We start from the raw sequence: 19,200 nt of genomic DNA on the forward strand, positions 1-19,200 counted from the left end.
ATGTATGGTCTCAAACCTTTACACATTGTGTTGCTCCGTTATGAGACACCCACATGCCCTGGGGCATCTAAACCTATCTTGATTTTAGCATAATGATGGCACCAGTGCTCCTTTAAGCTGTTTGGGTGTCTGCTCAAACGTGGTGTCTTCTCAAGCGTGGTGTCTGCTCTGTGTTGGGCCATTTGTCCCGAGCTTCCTGCGGCCAGTCGGAATATTTGATTTCAGTCTGCAGAGATAGTCCTGTTTCAGCGCCTACTAGAGCCGTCCCAGGATGGAAACCAGTGTACACTTATTTAAAATATATTTATTTATCGAGTTTTCAGTAACAAACAAAACCTACGTAGTACAAAACTAAAGACATTCTCCAAAAGTCGTCTGTGTACTGGCAGTTACGAACATCTCAAAATCTAATCAACTAGGATTTGCATGTAGAGACAAACTATTGTTCCTCACTATCTTAGATTTTAGTTCCACTGCCTGAAACAGAACATCAGTACAGTATACCATACAAAGAACCATCATATTTAATAAATGGTATAGGCACCAAAAAAGAACTAGGGCACCCATATGTACAAGCATGTAAAGCGAAAGCAGCGTTGATCCATTTAGGTCACATTTATGTAGCTGTCCTAGTATCGTCTACTTCTGTGGTGGAGCTAACCGTGTGCGCCATCCCCTGCGGAATTGTAGCAGTCTCATGCATCATTCTTCAGAAGTGCGTTGAAAGTCATCCAGGTAAGAGGCGCAACGTTCCAGCTGATTGAGTCTTGAATCGTGGTCATCAGTCTTGTCCTTGAGACGGTCCATTTGATCAGTAGGCTGATCTAGCTTTGTCTGTTCAGGAAAGGCTTTGCTTCAATTCAAGGAACATGGCTTTAATCGACTCAGATTGGGTTACCTCCTGTGAAACGTGTTCCACAGTGCCATTGTCCCCATATTGTCTGCTGGAGGCCCCAGGCTTCTTTCAAGCGTTAAAGGACCATTTTGTCTGCTTGTGGTCAGCCTTCCTCATGATGATTGCCCCCTCAGTGGTGCGTAAGCCGGCCCCCTGTAGCAGGGCAAAAGGCAACAGGTCTGGACAGGACGTTTGTGTGCAGGCCAATAGGAGACGCTCACACCAGAATGGCCGAATAGGTGGAGTCAGGGGCTCACCCCCCCCCCACCTGCACCCACCTCCCCCCCATACCCCTGACCCTCCCATGTGCGACCGTTCATGTTCCAAGGGACCACACTGAGAGGGTCGATATTTGCCAAGATGGTGTTCGCGCATGTTTCGCCAGGCCCCGCCACACACCCAGTGGCCCCACAGCAACCATGTTGCCTGGCCCTAGGCCTCGCTCATCCCGCCTGTCCCCCACCGGCAAAGGGGAAGGCAAGTTCACCTCTGGTGAGGGTCCTTCAGCCTCCACCACCATCCCGGATCCCCCTGCAGGGTCACACGCACCCGAGGCAGCAGATCTGTGTGTGCGGCCCCCTGTTGGGCACCGCTCTACCTCCACGTGCTGCAGGTCATAGCTAAACCAATGTACACTTGGCTTAATTGAACACATGCCTGGTGTTACCCAGCCTGGTTTGGCATGTCCTCACTTTGTCTGTAGCATTTCAAGGTTTCTATTACAGGGGACAACTACCCGTTTGACTTCTTTGCTGTTGTATTTGGAAACTTCGTACCTACCGCCACAAAGTGCAGGCGGTAAGGAAATGGTGGCCTTCGATAGAGATGGTTGCTCACCACAGGTGCAGACTCGAGTACTTTAGTAGTCGGCAGGACTCTTCACACATTGCTGGAACTAATGGAACTGCCCTTGATAACGTTGTGAGCTAGTTTCACGGGCCAGGCACTGGGGAAAGGGGGTGCCTCTGGATACAAAGGCTTGTTGGTCTTACAGGAACAGATGGTGTTGTGTAACGCCCCGGCCCCCGGTAGGGGAGTGCTTGTCACATATTAGACTAGGCACGGGAGGGGTGGTGGAGGGGGGGGATACTCCCCTTTGGTAGAGTATCTCACAGGGCAGGCATTTGGGGGATAGTGCCTCTGGACAGAGGAGTGCTGGTCTCACAGGCTAGGCACTAGGAGGATACTGCTACTGAGTAGATAACCACACTAGAGAAATAGTGCTTCCGGGTTTACGCGCTAACTGGTTAGTGCCCCTCGTTAAGGACGATAGCTTCTCCCAGTGCACGCACTGCTGGGATAATTCAGGCGCTAGTGATATACTGCTATTTGTGGTCACACAATAAAAGCAATATGGGATTATCTCTTGATAAAGATCATTGCTCGTCACGCAATGAAGACCTGCGGGCACTGGTCTTCAGGCTGTGGGCACGCCCCTGTGCCACGTGAAATGTAAGAGGGCGCAATCTAATATTCTGGCCACGAGAAGCACTTGCCTTCTCCCCAGAACCCCTACAGCAAATATACTGAAAAGCAATGCTGTGATTTAGTGAAAGAAAGCCAGGGGATTGTAATGGGCTGTTAGTATGACCTGTTTTTTTTATTTTTTTATTAGCCATGTCGTGGTTGGAGGCATGTGTCAAAGGGGCGGGAGGGCTCAAATAACCCGAACGGCTCGCCTTCCAATTTGTGATGAAGAATTCCACTGTTGACGTTTTTGTGGTGACGGGTCTGTCAGTAGCGCGTTGACAATCAGGTATTTGAGTGTGAACGTAAAAATGATAACAGAGCTACAGTGTTAAAATGAACTATCAATTTTCAGAGCTGTCAGTGGCCCCTTACCCTGTGCAGCACCTTGCGAACTCAGTGTATTGCACTTTGGGACTTGAAGTTTAGCTTTTAACATTGCTTGTGTGAGGTCAAAATACTATCGTGGAAGGGGGTTTAAGGGGTCGCATGTGATTTAAGAGTGCCGCTATTAACGGCAAGAATGAATATCGATGTTTCTCAAAATTTCTTCGACCCATTATGAAGTTCCTCTCACGGTTTGGCTCCTTAGCACAAGGGACTGTGAGGTGCGATAACTGCATCTGGGAGAAATGGGCCTGTGTGGGGTAGGGAGTAAGGGGGAGGGGGGGTGACACTATCAGTGGACTACTCGTGCTTGGAAGACCGCCCCTGAATGATGTGAAAATAGCATTAGGGAGCCGGGAAGAATCGACATTTTGATAAAGCCACTCCTATGTAATTTAAGTGCTGGAGGCCCCGCAGCCCCCTCCCCGTCTGCATCAGTGTAAGGAATAGTGAGTAGGACAGTGAGGGCCGGATGCTGTAGAATGTTGATAGGGATTGTTTTTTTAAGGCCCTGATGACGGCCATGGATTCTTACACCCGGGTCAAAACCTTGATTTCAACCAAGTGGCAGACTCCGAACTAGAACCTTCTCCTCCATGTTATCCTCTCCAAATGTTTGATTGAAATGTGTGCCCCCATGTTCCTATACCAAGCCTAAAAGGGGAGTATCCTATAACCCTTGCCTGCTTAGGATACCAACCTAAACACACTCACAAAAATTAGCAGGCAAGGGACAAATTCAATGATTATTTCGAGAAACCAATATTGGCTCTTGGTTTCGAGAGGTAAAGTTATTTACTCTTATTTATTTCTTTTAATTATAAACAACAGCATCCGATTCATAGGAAAGCAGCCTATCTCTAATTCTATAACATTAAGCGAAGATATATACAATTCTATATACATTTACATTTATAACTAACATATATAACAGACAATATATGGAAGATTTCAAAGATAAGAAAACATGTGCCCAACTACAACACTTTATATGATAGTCACTATAACACGATAAACAATGTGATCTAATGCCATAAAGTGACCAAGGGTCTTGCACCCAGCTGTACAATACCTAAATATTATTTAGAAAGGTATTATGTAGTGCTAAACAAATTTTGTAAATCAATTCATTATCACTCAAGGCCCCTTGGTCCCACTAAAAAGATGTCGACGCGTTTCGGCCTTAACACTCAAGGCCTCATCAGGACTGTCGGAGGGCACTGGCACCACTTTCTTTCCATTATGGTGAGTGTCCGAACTTATAACTTATTATATTCGTTCTTGATTACTTCTATTTGTTCACGTCACTCAGTCTCAATAACAGCATATATATGTTAGAACGTTGTATTCTTCATATTAATGGAAATCTTCATGTCCAAATTTAGACACATGTGATAATAATTCTTAGTTCATGAGTGATTAGCCCCCATATCTGGGCATGGATTCTGCTTACTTTATTTTCTAAAGGTCATTAGCCGCAATAGTTTCCTCTCTCAACAACAGTGCGAGTACGCTCATGTACCTACGCTTGAGTTCTGCATTAATCTTGTACAAAAATTGTTCAGAAACATTGCTTGTTTTCCCACACCTTTGCACGGAGCACCTCTTACCATTATACTACTGTACTGTCCTATTCCAGTAATTTATTCATGGTTTATAGCAGTCTCTTTCACATATCAACTACGCCGTGTTGTCCTCATCGTGATTGCCTGAATTGTAAATAAGCAATATACTAATTTGCATATTTTCTAGTTGTATGGAACGATTGTCATTTGCGGCATATAACCTTACCCAGGCTTATTACTAGAGCAAGCAGTAGTGTAGTGCCTCTTGGTAGAGAGAAGTGCAGGTTGCACAAAGGCACAAGGAGCTGTGTGTCCAGACATGGGTCCTGGGCTCACTCTGCCACTGGAACCAAGCTATACCTGGCTGAAGAGCCCGAACTAGGGCGAAACCGGTCCTAGGTTGCTTGTGCTCCGATTGAGGGAGGACCTGGCCTGGCACTTTGGACTGGACTGCTTGTATGAGGAGCAGGGTCACAGCTGATTTGCATATGGCTGGGTCCTTACTGAGGTGGCATGGTGGGCAAAAAATTGATGGATTGGGGTGTGGACTGAGCGATTACCAGTTGCTGAGATTAATTCAAGTGTTTCTCTCCCCCCCGCCTTGTTTTTGCATTCAATAAATATGCAGCAACCATGCATAGAGAAAAATGCTACAATTTAAAAACAAGTCTGTGGAGCTCAATATTTTACAGATGTCATGGTTCATATATCTAATTGGAATCGATGTGTTGGCAAATGGATCATGAAATAACACTTCTTGGGTAATGTTCATAGATGCATGAACGTGTATTTATACAACAATGGTAGACTGGCTTCTAATAGCAGTGATGTGTGCTGTTAGAACATTTAAAAAAACAAGTTTGATTACATATGACTAATGAGTACTGCTCTTCCTCCTAATCTCCGTCAACACGTGTATCATCCTCTTGTCCCAGAACAGAAAGCTCTTCCATATCCTTCTGCGTCCTGCTCTTCATACTCCAACCCCTACTTCCGCTCCCCTTATCCATCTTCCCATAGTGATTGGCCTACTCCTACTTTCTCTTTCGGATCTACCAAAGAGATTTTCCTCCTCTGCTTAGCCATGCTCATCCTTTCGTTGTCTACATCTTTAACCCTTGCACACTTTCCATCTTTCACCTACAGTCTCTCTTCTACTAGTCTCTCTTCTCACCTTCCACCACCCTTTTTCTCCACTGGAAAATCTTTTTGCTCTTTGCCAGTATGCCTTCTCCTTCAGTCCTCCACCACACTACATTGCCAGGCCTGCTACAAAAAAATCCTGGTAAAGGGGATCTCTTGGGTGAGCTGCAAGTGCTATTTGCATGGAACACAGATCGCACAAAGTCAGAAACTTAACCTCCCAACCAGAGAGAATGATCGCCGCTAGATGGTAACCATGTTACTTACTGCTGGTACTTTCACAGCTGCAAGGCGTTTTGGCTGGTCTGACTCATGGGCCACAGAGTTTTGCATTTGGGTTACCAATTCTTTGGCAGTGCTGCTCCAAAACCATGCACATTTTAATACAGTGATTTTCAAAGTGTTTATAACAAACCACCCTTGAGTTAAAAAAATATTTTGCTACTTCCTCTCTCTCTCCCCCCACCCCCAAACATAACATAACCTGCTAAAATGTTTAACAGTCAACATTGATGTAGGAAGTTGGCTCTGTATATACTATTTCAAAGTAAGAAATAATGTGCACAGAGTCCAAGGGTTCCCCTTAGAGGTAAGATAGTGGCAAAAAGAGATAATTCTAATGCTCTATTTTGTGGTAGTGTGGTCGAGCAGTAGGCTTATCAGAGGGTAGTGTTAAGCATTTGTCGTACACACACATGCAATAAATGAGGAACACACACTTAAAGACTTACTCCAGGCCAATAGGTTTTTATATTGAAATATATATTTTCTTAGTTTATTTTAAGAACCACAGGTTCAAGATTTACAATTAATACTTCAATTGAAAGGTATTTCACTTAGGTACTCTAGGAACTTTGAATAATCACAATATCATGTACAGTCTTTGTAAAAATGGCAATAAGCTATTTTAAAAGTGGACACTGCAAAAATCAACAGTTCCTGGGGGAGGTAAGTAAAGGTTAAGTTTGCAGGTAAGTAAAACACTTACAAGTCTCAAAGTTGGGTCCAAGGTAGCCCACTGTTTGGGGTTAAAGGCAACCCCAAAGTTACCACACCAGCAGATCAGGCCCGGTCAGGTGCAGAGGTCAAAGAGGTGCCCAAAACACATAGGCTTCAATGGAAAACAGGGGTGCCCCGGTTCCAGTCTGCCAGCAGGTAAGTACTCGTGTCCTCGGGGGGGCAGACCAGGGGGGGTTTTGTAGGGCACCTGGGGGGGGGGGGGGGGGGAGGAGGAGACACAAGCAGGCACAAAGTACACCCTCAGCAGCACAGGGGTGGCCGGGTGCAGAGTGCAAACAGGCGTTGGGTTTTAGATAGGAAGTAATGGGGAGACACAGGGGTCTCAACGATGCAGGCAGGCACAAGGGGGGCCTCCTAGGGGGAAGCCCCCACCTTGGCTAGGCAGAGGGTCGCCTGGGGGTTGCTCCTGCACTGGAGTTCGGTTCCTTCAGGTCCTGGGGGCTGCGGGTGCAGTGTTGGTTCCAGGCGTCGGGTCCCTTGTTACAGGCAGTCACGGTCAGGGGGAGCCTCTGGATTTCCTCTTTAGGCGTCGCTGTGGGGGCTCAGGGGGGTCAACTCTGGCTACTCACGGGCCCGCAGTTGCCGGGGAGTCCTCCCTGAAGTGTTGGTTTTCCGCAGGTCGAGCCGGGGGCGTCGAGTGCAGAGTGGAAAGTCTCACGCTTCCGGCAGGAAACGTGAAGTCGTCTTTAAAGTTGTTTCTTTGTTGCAAGAAAGTTGCAGATTGTTGAACAGGGCCGCTGTTCACGGGAGTTTCTTGGGCCTTGGTTGCAGGTCAGTCCTCTGAGGCTTCAGAGGTTGCTGGTCCCTGTTGGATGCGTCGCTGTTGCAGTTTTCTTCGAAGTTGGGAGACAGGCCGGTAGGGCAGGGGCCAGAGCAGTTGTCGTCTGTCGTCACTGCAGGGCTTCAGGTCAGCAGTCCTTCTTGTTAAGGTTGCAGGAATCTGGTTTCCTAGGTTCTGGGGAGCACCTAAATACTGAATTTAGGGGTGTGTTTAGGTCTGGGAGGGCAGTAGCCAATGGCTACTGGCCCGGAGGGTGGCTACACCTTCTTTGTGCCTCCTCCCTGTGGGGAGGGGGGCACATCCCTAATCCTATTGGAGGAATCCTCCACTCACAAGATGGAGGATTTCTAAAAGTAAGGGTCACCTCAGCTCAGGACACCTTAGGGGCTGCCCTGACTGGTGGGTGACTCCTCCTTGTTTTTCTCATTATCTCCTCCAGCCTTGCCGCCAAAAGTGGGGGCAGTGGCCAGAGGGGTGGGCATCTCCACTAGCTGGGATGCCCTGTGGCACAGTAACAGTGCCTTTGAGGCTCACCGCCAGGTATAACAGTTCCTGCAGGGGGAGGTGAGAAGCACCTCCACCCAGTACAGGCTTTGTTCATGGCCACAGAGTGACAAAGACACTCTCCCCATGTGGCCAGCAACATGTCTGGTGTGCGGCAGGCTGGCAGAAACTAGTCAGCCTACACTGGAAGTTGGGTATGTTTTCAGGGGGCATCTCTAAGATGCCCTCTGGGTTTATTTTTACAATAAAGTACATACTGGCATCAGTGTGCATTTATTGTGCTGAGAAGTTTGATACCAAACTTCCCAGTTTTCAGTGTAGCCATTATGGTGCTGTGGAGTTCGTGTTTGACAGACTCCCAGACCATATACTCTTATGGCTACCCTGCACTTACAATGTCTAAGGTTTTCCTTAGACACTGTAGGGACATAGTTCTCATGCACATATACCCTCGCCTGTGGTATAGTGCACCCCGCCTTAGGGCTGTAAGGCCTGGTAGAGGGGTGACTTACCTATGCCACAGGCAGTGTGATGTTGGCATGGCACTCTGAGGGGAGTGCCATATCGACTTAGTCATTTTCTCCCCACCAGCACACACAAGCTGTGAGGCAGTGTGCATGTGCTGAGTGAGGAGTCCCTAGCGTGGCACAAGACATGCTGCAGCCTTTAGAGACCTTCCCTGGCATCAGGGCCCTTGGTACCAGGGGTACCAGTTACAAGGGACTTACCTGAGTGCCAGGGTTGTGCCAATTGTGGAGACAAAGGTACAGTTTAGGGAAAGAACACTGGTGCTGGGGCCTGGTTAGCAGGGTCCCAGCACACTTTCAAATCATAACTTAGCATCAGCAAAGGCAAAAAGTCAGGGGTAACCATGCCAAGGAGGCATTTCCTTGCAATTGATTACTGTAGATGTTTCACATTAGAAATCTAGGGTACTTGATTGGACTAAATTCAAAGCTAGGTGAACAAACATATTCTCTACAAACTTCAGTGAAATTCAAGGAACCTTTTTTTTGTATTTAACAATTTTATAATGTTGCTTCCTACAGCAGATTTTGCAGGAAGCACAATAGTGATTGGTACAATGTGTGAATTAGATCCTTTAGTCGGAATTACTTGGGATCTTATTCCAATCCATATTACTGGAATTCAGTACTTAGGCAGGTTGTTTGTAGATGTCTGCAGTGGGCCCAATAATGGTTGATGTTACTACAAATATGCAGTTGCCTATTATGTATTGAACAGAATAGTGCATTCTTTTTCCTTGATGTGAAAATGTAATATTTCCTTTGTGTGTTCTGGTGTTGTGCAACACTAGTGTCTTCAATGCACCAATGAAACATAATACAAAATGTTTATAAAATGCCTTTTATACTTCAATAAACTAGGCTTACTTTATAGACTTTTGTGGAAGGCAGAAGTCTTCTGGCATAACGTTGCCTATCTTTTAACTGCCATTTGATAGATACTTGTTCTAGCTCGTTGGTTAGAGTGTGAGTGTTGTTGGATGCCTCTGTTTGTTGGTGTGTCCAGATCTGATAACTGTAGCTTCGACCCGTTTCACCAGTTAACTTTCTGTAGTGAGTCACCACTTTTTATTATGGTCATGAAACAATAATGTTATACAACGATAACATGGATCTGTATTTCCTGGGACTGGAAGGCAGCAGCGATTGTCAAATCAAAGACACAGAAGGCTGTCAGGAGTGCACTGTTCTCGCAGGAATACTTTGTGTCTGAAGGTCAGGCCAGTCTGATTGGTGTGGGGCGATGGTGGGGCTAAAGTTCCCTCAGCAGCGGTGTAACAAAGCACCATGCCCTGGCCAGAGAACTCCCCCCATGTATCTTTTAGGGGTGCCCCCTCCGGTTAACGTCACTGCCCCTCAGCCCAGCGGTAGTTGCGCTCCTGGCAACAGCGCCCTGGCCCCGCTGCATTAACGGATTGACGTCTGGCGTTAATACTCGGGCGCATCTTTGTCGCTTCCCTTCTAGGCAGGCTTTACGTCACCACGCAGCTGCTCACGTCACAATGTGCTCGCGGGGTTGCATTCCAGCACAGCGTTTCGTGTGGAAAGGTTGCTGCATTTAATTACAAGTGCACGCGGAACGGATGGTGCTTCACATTAAGTTTAGAGGTTCAGTTTCGGATTCGAGCAGTGCACGGCGCCCTTCAGTGACACTTGATCTAAAGAGTGTGTATTTTCTCGAAGAACACATGGAAATCTTTTTCTTGTAAGGGCATGTGGTGTAGACTTTCTACTGTAATCGTGAAATTAGGTAATGAACCAATTCTTCCGTTGAGCTTCGGGCATTGCCTACCAGCGCGCTGTAGAAGTGCCCATGCGAAGGATATCTGGCATTATTGGCCTCAAAAGAGACTGGCCGCTTCGTCCCCATTTTATGCCACCTGTGATTTTTGTAGTAGGAGCGTATGTTGGAGACAGTCGTAAGGCAGATGGGTAAGGTTTGGCTGTCAGCAGCACCCTTTCCACCACTCCGCATCACCGGTGCTATAGGGGAAACCTGGGCCTTTGTACCAGTACTGACACTTTACACCCAGAGTACACGCCGGTGCTGCTGCGGCCCTGGGGTGTTACACTGGGGCACCAGCACGGGGTCCCCTATATGAATCTGAGGTGTAAGTGTACGCAGACTTTGGAGGTCTTGACATCCTGGTTAGATCAAGCAGTCTGTTTTCAATCTTCCTCACGGCTCCTTTCTTTTTTTTTTCAGAATGGCCAGGGCGGAGGCGACGAAGGAGGGAAACAGCCGGCAAAGGTACAGTGTGAATCTTCCGTATCTTTGGCATGGGGTGGCGGGAGGTAACTGCTGTGTTGTGTAGAGCTAGATTCACTGGATAGCTAGAGATCGGATTTGTTCTGTAGAGGCGAAGTTCCTAGCTCCTGGATGAGGCCTGTGGGTTTTCACACATTCCAGGCGTTCTCAGGGAGGCTGCCGAGCGCCGAACAAATTCCTGGCTCCACACACTGAAAGTGGCTCACTTGGAAACCCCTTCATGCATCTGTGTTCACGGAAAATGAACATCCGTCATTTTACGTCAACTAAATGTGTTTGAAATATTCTCGTTCCAGGTACGTCCCTACATGGTTTATAGCATCCAGAGAACTTCCAAAAGGCAATTTATATAGCACGCTTTGCACAGCACTTCTCTCAAACACAATTTAAGTACAATACAACGGAATTGCGTGAAGGAATACCCCGTAATTATAGTCAGAGTAGGGGTTGCCATGGAGAGGAAGAACATTTTAATAATTTGTCAGTTGCTTAGCAAGAGTTAAGAAATTGTGTTGGGAGAGAGATTAAAAATCTGTCATAAACTGTCCCAGGAACGGTGCCAGGGACCTAGCAGACTTGCATTGATGTGGTGTAAAAAATAGTTGATTGTTCCTATCCAACTAAAACTTTTTATCCGAATAAAGAGCTGGAACTATGTACAGTGCTTAATTTATGAAACTTTAAGTGCAGAGGCCCAAAGTCTTTCCCCAGAAGCCCGTCGGGGTTTTTGAATACCCTAGCCTCGATTCCTCCTCATACGTCTTTGATCTAACCCCATACTCTATTTGCCCCATTATCCCCTCTCATTTCACTCTTGCAGTTTTTTTCATTCCAGTTTTCTCCCTTTGTCACTGTTTTTCCCATCTTTCTCTCCCTCTTCCCCTTCCCACTGTTCCGAGTCCAAGTCTAGTGCCAACAAACAAGTCCCTGAGCCCACACGAATGCTGGTGGGTCCCACCTGCAACCAGTGGCTCAATTTAAGCAGAGTACATCCCATTGTCTCTTGACACCCCCATTCTGCCAAAGGATTTAACGAGTTTTATGTTATAACCCATGTAGTATGCCCCACTACCCAGACATGAAGCTTATGTGGGTGCTTGGGCATACTACGTGGGTCTAATGTTTTTTATTCTGTAACAGTAGACTGGTGAGCCCCACTCTGCTTATGCAACCAACATATTCTTACTTGCTCTCTGACATTTTAGGTAATCTATAATCACATGGGAGGAAGAATGGCCTCTCAAACTCCAGCCCTGAATTCCTGTCTCTTAACTTAAACCACTTTAACATTCTTATTCAAATTGGCTGTGCACAATCTCCATGAACGGCTACACTCCACTTCAGTCCCCACGCCGCATCCAGGACACCTTACTAGAATACTTACCCCCTGATACCAACCCCTGCTGTCTCAACCGTAGTATGTGTTGCTTTCTAGTCTCGATTCTAGGAGGTCAATGCAATCCAGAAATTGATCATTCTGAGTCTTTAATTTTGATGTGCAGGCCACTCGGGTTTCCGAACCTGATCAACCTGTCACATTGTAATAAAACACAGACTTACTGTCTGCTCCTAAAGAGTCTTTCCTAGAGCATCCCATTGTTCAGAAGCAGTATAATGGCAGCAGCCCACCTTCCAAGCAGAAAACTTCATTCATGTTGAAGAGACCTGGGTGAATATCTAATAGGTCAAGCATTCATATGATAGTCTCATTGGAGGCAACTAAAACATATGGTATTTCTAAAACTTAGAATTTGTGCACCTGGGAACCTTGGATGTAATTGTGCAGCCAAAAAGTGCATAATTTCCTGTGACATAATTATGTACCACTGCTGATCGTTTTGCCAACCACACTATACTTTTTTGGATTCTAGTGAATGTTGCGATATTCATAAGACAAGGCCATACACCTACCTCAAGAAATTTGCGGACCACTAGAGCCCAAGGATTAATTTCTGGACAAAATATTGACCCATTCCTGTCTATGCTCCATAAAGTGACAAAAGAATAGAATTAATATAATAATAATAGTCCTTCTAGCAGGCTTTGGTTAATTTACTAAGATAACCTAAATGGCATTGTGCTTTTTGACACACACACACTTTCAACCCTGTCTTAAATGGGAGCAGTGTGCTATCCCATAAACTTAATTGAACTGAACTTGTAAACAGTTGTCATTTGAGATGGGTCAGGGTATGGCAACAAAACAGTGTATGTTATACAGTTTGTCTCGGACTATCAGATTATCCTTAAATATTATCTGTTGGATTCACTAGATGTCGCAAACATCCATTGGTTGAAATTCTAGTCCAACTGCCATTACACATTTAAATCCTACTATTCTTTTAAATATCCAGACGCTCATATACAAATAGCACATGTGATTGAATCTCTTTTGGAGAATTTCCGTCATATATCCAAAAGAGTTCTTCCTGACCCTAAGGAAATTAGTTTAGTCAGTTTATGATCCCAGTGTCAATTGTGATTTAAAAAGTCATTTTCTGATAGGAACATTTTTGGATGTATAAATACTCAAATTGGGCAATGTCTGCTGTACTGTTCCGCTTACCTCCCTCAGTTTTCAGAATGTTCTGCAAAATCATTCTATTAGATTAATTTGTTGGCAGAGTATGATTCCAATACGAAACTGGCACTCTAAAGGTCAGTATCCGCATAGATTGTCTGTTTTACAAAGCCCATAGTTATATGCCAAGAAGAGTACCCATTCATCAAATTTTAAATCCTACCATAACACAACTGCTTATGGCAGTGTAATTCCAGACACTCTTAGGAGGTGTCTCAATGAGATCTAGCTTAGTCCTCTTTTTAAACCACTATACGGAAGCATCATATGTTAATTTTTACTGTGGTTTTAGTTCTATACACACATTTTAACAATTAAACTCGTAGCTCACCATATATTATACGATGAACATACATCACATGTAGTTAAAACCAGTGTTTTTCCCAACAATTGTGGTGCCCATTGGATGTAATCATCAATTAGCAGATCTAGCTATAGATGGTCTCGGCGAGATCCTGACCCCGTAGCCGCCAAGCTTCCAGAATGCCTCACCTGGAAGTAGTGAAATGTTTCAGCGCCTGCCATTTGGTAGGTCTCTCTAAGAGTATCAAAAGGAATAACCACCTCCTGTATCGTATCTCACAGTTCCGAAATCCCTAAGATGTCTCATACCTTGAATACCTTCAGCTGCCCCAATGTCTTGAGTATGTTGCTGTTCCATAGTGCGGTCAGTTCTGTGATGGTGTTTGTCCATCCTTAGAATGCTGTTGCCTCCCTGCAGACTGCCCTCGTTGTTTCAGTATGCAGTGGCAAGGTTTGCATCTCCTTCCTTCTGTAACAATGCAGATAGCCCCTTGGTCCCATTACTATCCATTTGGACTGCTGACTTCTTTTGTGTTACAAACACCAAGTCGTTAATAACTCCTAACTGAGCCACACGTTTTTTTTTGTGTGTTTTTTTTGTGTGTTTTTAAAAAAAAATGTCTGGCAGGGCTATGCCCCCCATCGTAAACACCCCTGGTAAATTTGGACAGGGTGATTCCGGGGGGGGTGGGGGGGAGTCATCCCAAAGCAGGAGCCGCACTTAAGCCTCCACCTTTTTAAAGAAATGTAAGATTTTTCATTTTGGCCAGAGAAGCGGTCTGTTTTCCACAAATGCGGCCTGAAGTGGATAGGTCTTTTCTCTTAGCGCCTAGTGACCTAATATACTATAGTCAGGACATTCACCCCTCTCGTGCATCGAGAGCTCCCGGTCTGTGATCCCATTCTGCGGGTTTATCATACTTGAATTTCCTGCCTCTCATTAGACATCCTGGTAACACACGACCTCCAAACCCACCCCTGAATTTGGTCTCGACTCTTCCCATCTTGAATTGAACTCTTTTAGCCTCTTAAAAATGTAACTGAATCTTAAGACATGTTGAGCATTTCATTGCTTGCATTGGTGATGGTGAACACAATCGGTTATTGAGATACAGGGAGACAGTTTAGATGGAGCCTTGCTGTGTTGTCTCATGGCCAATCCTTCAGGCAGTTTGTCTGTGTATCTGCATAAATGTTGGTAGTGTATGCCAGCTTGTATCTGATGGGAAGATCTGCCTCGGGAGGAAATACATTAAACTTGGTTTAGTGGAGAAAAGCTGAAAGAGTGGTCTAGGACCGGTTCACTTAGGTACGGTGTGGCTGAGTGCAAAGAAATGCACTGGGAACATAGACATCCAGAGGAGCTGTGTGATGCTGCCTTAATTTTGCTGATGAATAGAGTAGTTTTGGCTTCTCCTATCTAATAATCTGAGTGGGTTAAGAATGTGACAATGCTGTGGAGGTGTTTGGAGAAATGTATGAACAGCAGAATTCAGGTGGGCGTGCCCTTCACCATGCATGATTGGCGAGGCCTTGTCTAGTTCAGGTCCTGCTCTGCAGTATTGAAGCTCTCATTTAGACTTTTTTCCGTGATTCTTATAACCTCATGTGAAGTATTGTCCAATTCTTCATGTGAGTTACATTATGTCCCATCCTAGATGTCTGTTCTTGAGAATTGTTCATGTCTTGAGTATGCATCTAGTCTACAGTATCCTGTTCTTGCTTTCAGTGCTCAAGACCTCATCAGTAGTATTACTAACCTCGTGCGACCACCTCATGAATACTATTCCCAATTCAGGAGGCCTTGTAAGGATACCTTAAATTAGGTCACACGATAATGTCTAGTATATTGTACCAGTTTCTTGGCAACACATCTGGTGGAAATGCAAAAGTATACCCCGGCCCCGGTCATGCTGGAGCCAGTGAAAGGTTATTTCAGTGAGAACTGTCAGGTTTTTATAGTTTTATGGAAATGCAAGTGATTGGCATTAGACTTCAAGAGAAGTGTATTTAATCAAGGATATGGATGTTACGTAGTAGATCGCACATCTCCCAGCTCTCGTGTTCTTTATGGAAGGTACGGTGATAGCATAGACAGAAGCTGACCACAGCCAGCGACCAGGAATGTACCTTGCAAATCGTGATTGGATGAGAGGAGGACGTGATGTTGGGTGCAGAGAATTCTGAAGATTTGCTTGAAGGCCAGAAGCTGATGAATTCTTCACTGAAGGTCAGTTTTGTTGCTGCATTTTGAATTCATTGGCATTTGTCAGTCAATCAAATATTTGTGGTGCTTTACGCCCAGAAGTGCCTCCTATAAATTATTATTCATTTTATGATTAACACTCTTTTATAAAATGCATTGTTCACCTCACAGGTATCATGGCACTGAAATACTACAGTAAACACGAAGAACTAAGCAAAGCCTGGATTGCCAAATATACCCTGGGCCCTTCTACAGTTAAAGGAAAATCCAGGTTTTTAACTTTCGCCTAAAACTGTGCAGATTTCCCTCCTTCCTGAGGAAGTGGGGGAGGTTGTTCCACAGTTGAGCAGCCTTCACCTGGAGGATCTGCCACAGTACCTGACCTTCTTAAATCTAGGTACACATCAAGTTTGCAGATACAGACCGTAACTGCAGCTTTGTAAGAGCAGAGTAGTGCAAAGTGGGACAGCTTTGCTCAGATTAGGGTCCTGTAGGTCGGTATGCTAGACTCTAGAGTAAACCTAAGCCATCAAGGGTTGGTGACATAACGGCTGCCTTGGACCCGTAAGGACTGGTTTGGTGGCCACAATAACGTGCAAGCACTCCTTCCCCCCTGCCCCCAATCGTTGGCACCAAGAACCAATATGACAGCTGCAGTTGGGACGCAACACGTTCGGCGGCTGGAACTTCGGAGACGGGACCGCTGTTTTGTGCAGTGACGTGACCCTGTCAGCACCGCAGCCCTGGTCCAGCAAATACAGAGCCACCTTGCTTCAACGCGACTCGGGGAGGCAGCAGTTTCATTAGACCAATGCGGCCTGAGTGTCTGGAAAAGCAGAGGGACCGCCTTTATCGGCAACCCAACTCTGTACGACACATTCCCGCAGTCGGACCCGATTGATCACAGCTGTGGCCCTGACGAGGCTCAGAAGACTGCTGCTCAGGCAGTGACGGACTCTGCAGCCCGAGCCGGTGCACGTGTGAGAGCCTTGGAGATGTGACTGGGGCTCTTGTTGAAAGCAGGGCTACGAGGCCTGAGGTAAAAAAGGGCTTCATACCAACCATGTTGGTGGGGCTGGAGCTATCGCTGAAAGAAGGCGGCGCAGCCTACAGAGCTGAGTTGTTAAAAAGGCTTCCTGCTTCACAAGATCACCACTGTGGCCCGGAGAACAAGGCTCAGAGGGCCACTGCTCAGCCCAGGGCCAAGACTCTGTAGCCTGAGTTGGCATAGGTGGTGGTGGCTGGGCTGAGACTCTTAAAGGGCCAGTGAACAGATTGCTACACGGCTACAGGGATCAGGTGAGCCATTATATTACTTGACACAGGACAAACTTAGGTCTGCCTGTCTCTCTATTTTGGCATATAAAGGGTGCAGCAAGTGTCTTGGTGACTCTAGCCATTGATTTTTCCTGCCGTGGCTGTTGCAAGGTTGGAGAAACAAGTACAGCCGGCACTTAATTGGATAACCAAGTCCACATAAAGAAGTGTAATTTCGTTTAATACTTAGGTTAGGGGGCAGCCTGTCAAGGCTACACAACCCTGCCCTTAGATAATAAAACAACCTATTGCAACCTTGCAGCGTGGACAGGCACGGAGGAGCAGAGCCACATCGAGCAGCCTGACTAGGTGGAGGAGATGGTGAGTAGGAGGAAGTTGGCAGTGGCAAAGTGCGGCAAGGACTAGTTGTGCCAGAGGATTACAGAAGAGCTAGATGAAGGCCCCAGTGAAAATCAGGCAGGCGATTCAGCCACCATCTGAGAAGAACTGTAAGAGGCAAGTGCCGAACTCCAGGAGGCCCTCCCTAAACCAAAGAAACGGCAGAGGATCTAAAATAAAGCTCCCAAGAAGGGCAACAGCAAGAAAGGACCAGGGAGAGCAGGCCCACTGCCTGTGGCCATCACAGCGACTGCAGGATCCAGTGACCGGGACAAGAAGTCAGCAGATGATGAGCATATCAGTGCAATAGTCGCTCCCTCTGCTGCTGCAGCTCCTCCAGCTCCTCCAGGTTCCCGAGTTCCTGAGACCCACCTAACAGTAAGTACCCCCCACCTCCCAGCCCCTCGCTCTGCCCCGCGCTACTCACCCTCTCTCCTGCTTCTTTTCTTCTTCTCTGCTCTTGCTCCTCGTCTGTAATCTTCTGCTGTACTCTTCTTTTCCCCGTCTTCTCTCTTCTTCCTCATCTTCTTCTGTGGTGTACTGTCTTCTGTTCTTCGTCTTCTGTATCTTCTTCTGTGTTCTTCTTCTGTGTTCTTCTTCTGTGTTCTTCTTCTGTGTTCTTCTTCTGTGTTCTTCTTCTGTGTTCTTCTTCTGTGTTCTTCTTCTGTGTTCTTCTTCTGTGTTCTTCCGGTCTTCCGGTCTTCCGGTCCTCTGCCTTCAGCTCTTCTGCCTCCTCCGTCTTCTTCTCCCCGCGCCTGCCCTCCTGCTCCTATCTCATCCCCCTCCCTCACTCGCATCCCCCTCTCTATCTCCCCTATCTAACCCGTTCACTATCTACCTCCCTCACTCCTCCTATCTATCTACCTATCTCTCTATCTCTCTATCCCACTATCTAATCTCCCTCACTCTCCACCTCCTCCTATCTTCCTATCTCTCTATCTATTTCCCTATCTATCGATTTCTCTATCTACTTCTCTATCTTTCCCCCCCTTCCCACCACCCCCTCTATTACCTATCTTCCTATCCTCTCACTCTACCTCTCACCCACCTCTACAACCCCCCCTCCCCTATCTTCACAACCCTACTCCTATCTTTCTCCCTAAACCTCCTAACACTCACCCCCCTCCCCCAGCTCTTCTCACTCTACCTGTCCCCCCTCCCTCGCGCTTTCCCGCCGCGACCTCCTGCACGCCCCCGCCCCCCAGCTCCCATTCGCCCCCAGCTGACCCCTCCCCCCCCCCCCCCCCCACCTCATATGGCGGCCGCTGCACAACTGCGCAGCGGGCGCGCCGGAGGCAAGCCCGTCTGCGCCCATCCGCACCTGGCCCGCGCCCAGCGCCACGACCCCTGGTCCCAAGCTATCCCAAGCCCCGCTGATCCGCTACGACCCCACCACCCTCCACGCCCTCAACCCAGGACGCTCCAACACCTGCTTCCAAGCTCACCCCAAACGCACCCATGGACCCTTCGCCTGCAACTCCTGCAAACGTATCTTCCACCACACTACTACCACGACCACAAGCCCACGCGCCATCAACCACCTCAAGTGCATCCTAGTCAACGCTCGCTCCGTCCACAAACACGCCGTCGAACTCTGGGACCTCCTGGATTCCACAGCACCGGACGTCGCCTTCATCACGGAGAGCTGGATGAATGCCTCCTCTGCGCCAGACATCGCCACCGCCATCCCCGAAGGCTACAAGATCTCCAGGAAAGACCGCACCAACCAAGCAGGAGGAGGTATCGCCATCGTCTTCAAAGACTCCATCAGCGTCACCACCTCCACCGAAGACACCCCTCTCGCCGCTGAACACCTGCATTTTCAGATTCGCACCGACCCGAGGACCACCCTCAGAGGATCCCTCGTCTACCGTCCTCCCGGACCACGCGCCCCTT

General features: G+C 47.0%; 1 protein-coding gene across 3 annotated transcripts in view; it reads left to right on the forward strand.

Annotated features, from left to right (window-relative positions):
• The window catches only part of RPS6KA1 (ribosomal protein S6 kinase A1), a 565,248-nt gene that overhangs the window by 67,818 nt on the left and 478,230 nt on the right, over positions 1-19,200 (forward strand). For all 3 annotated transcript variants that reach the window (XM_069224044.1, XM_069224045.1, XM_069224046.1), the window contains exon 2: positions 10,496-10,540. In XM_069224044.1, the coding sequence (XP_069080145.1) occupies positions 10,496-10,540 (45 nt within the window). The remainder of the gene's footprint in view (positions 1-10,495; positions 10,541-19,200) is intronic.

Source organism: Pleurodeles waltl, chromosome 3_1, assembly GCF_031143425.1.
Source record: "Pleurodeles waltl isolate 20211129_DDA chromosome 3_1, aPleWal1.hap1.20221129, whole genome shotgun sequence".
Taxonomy (NCBI): domain Eukaryota; kingdom Metazoa; phylum Chordata; class Amphibia; order Caudata; family Salamandridae; genus Pleurodeles; species Pleurodeles waltl.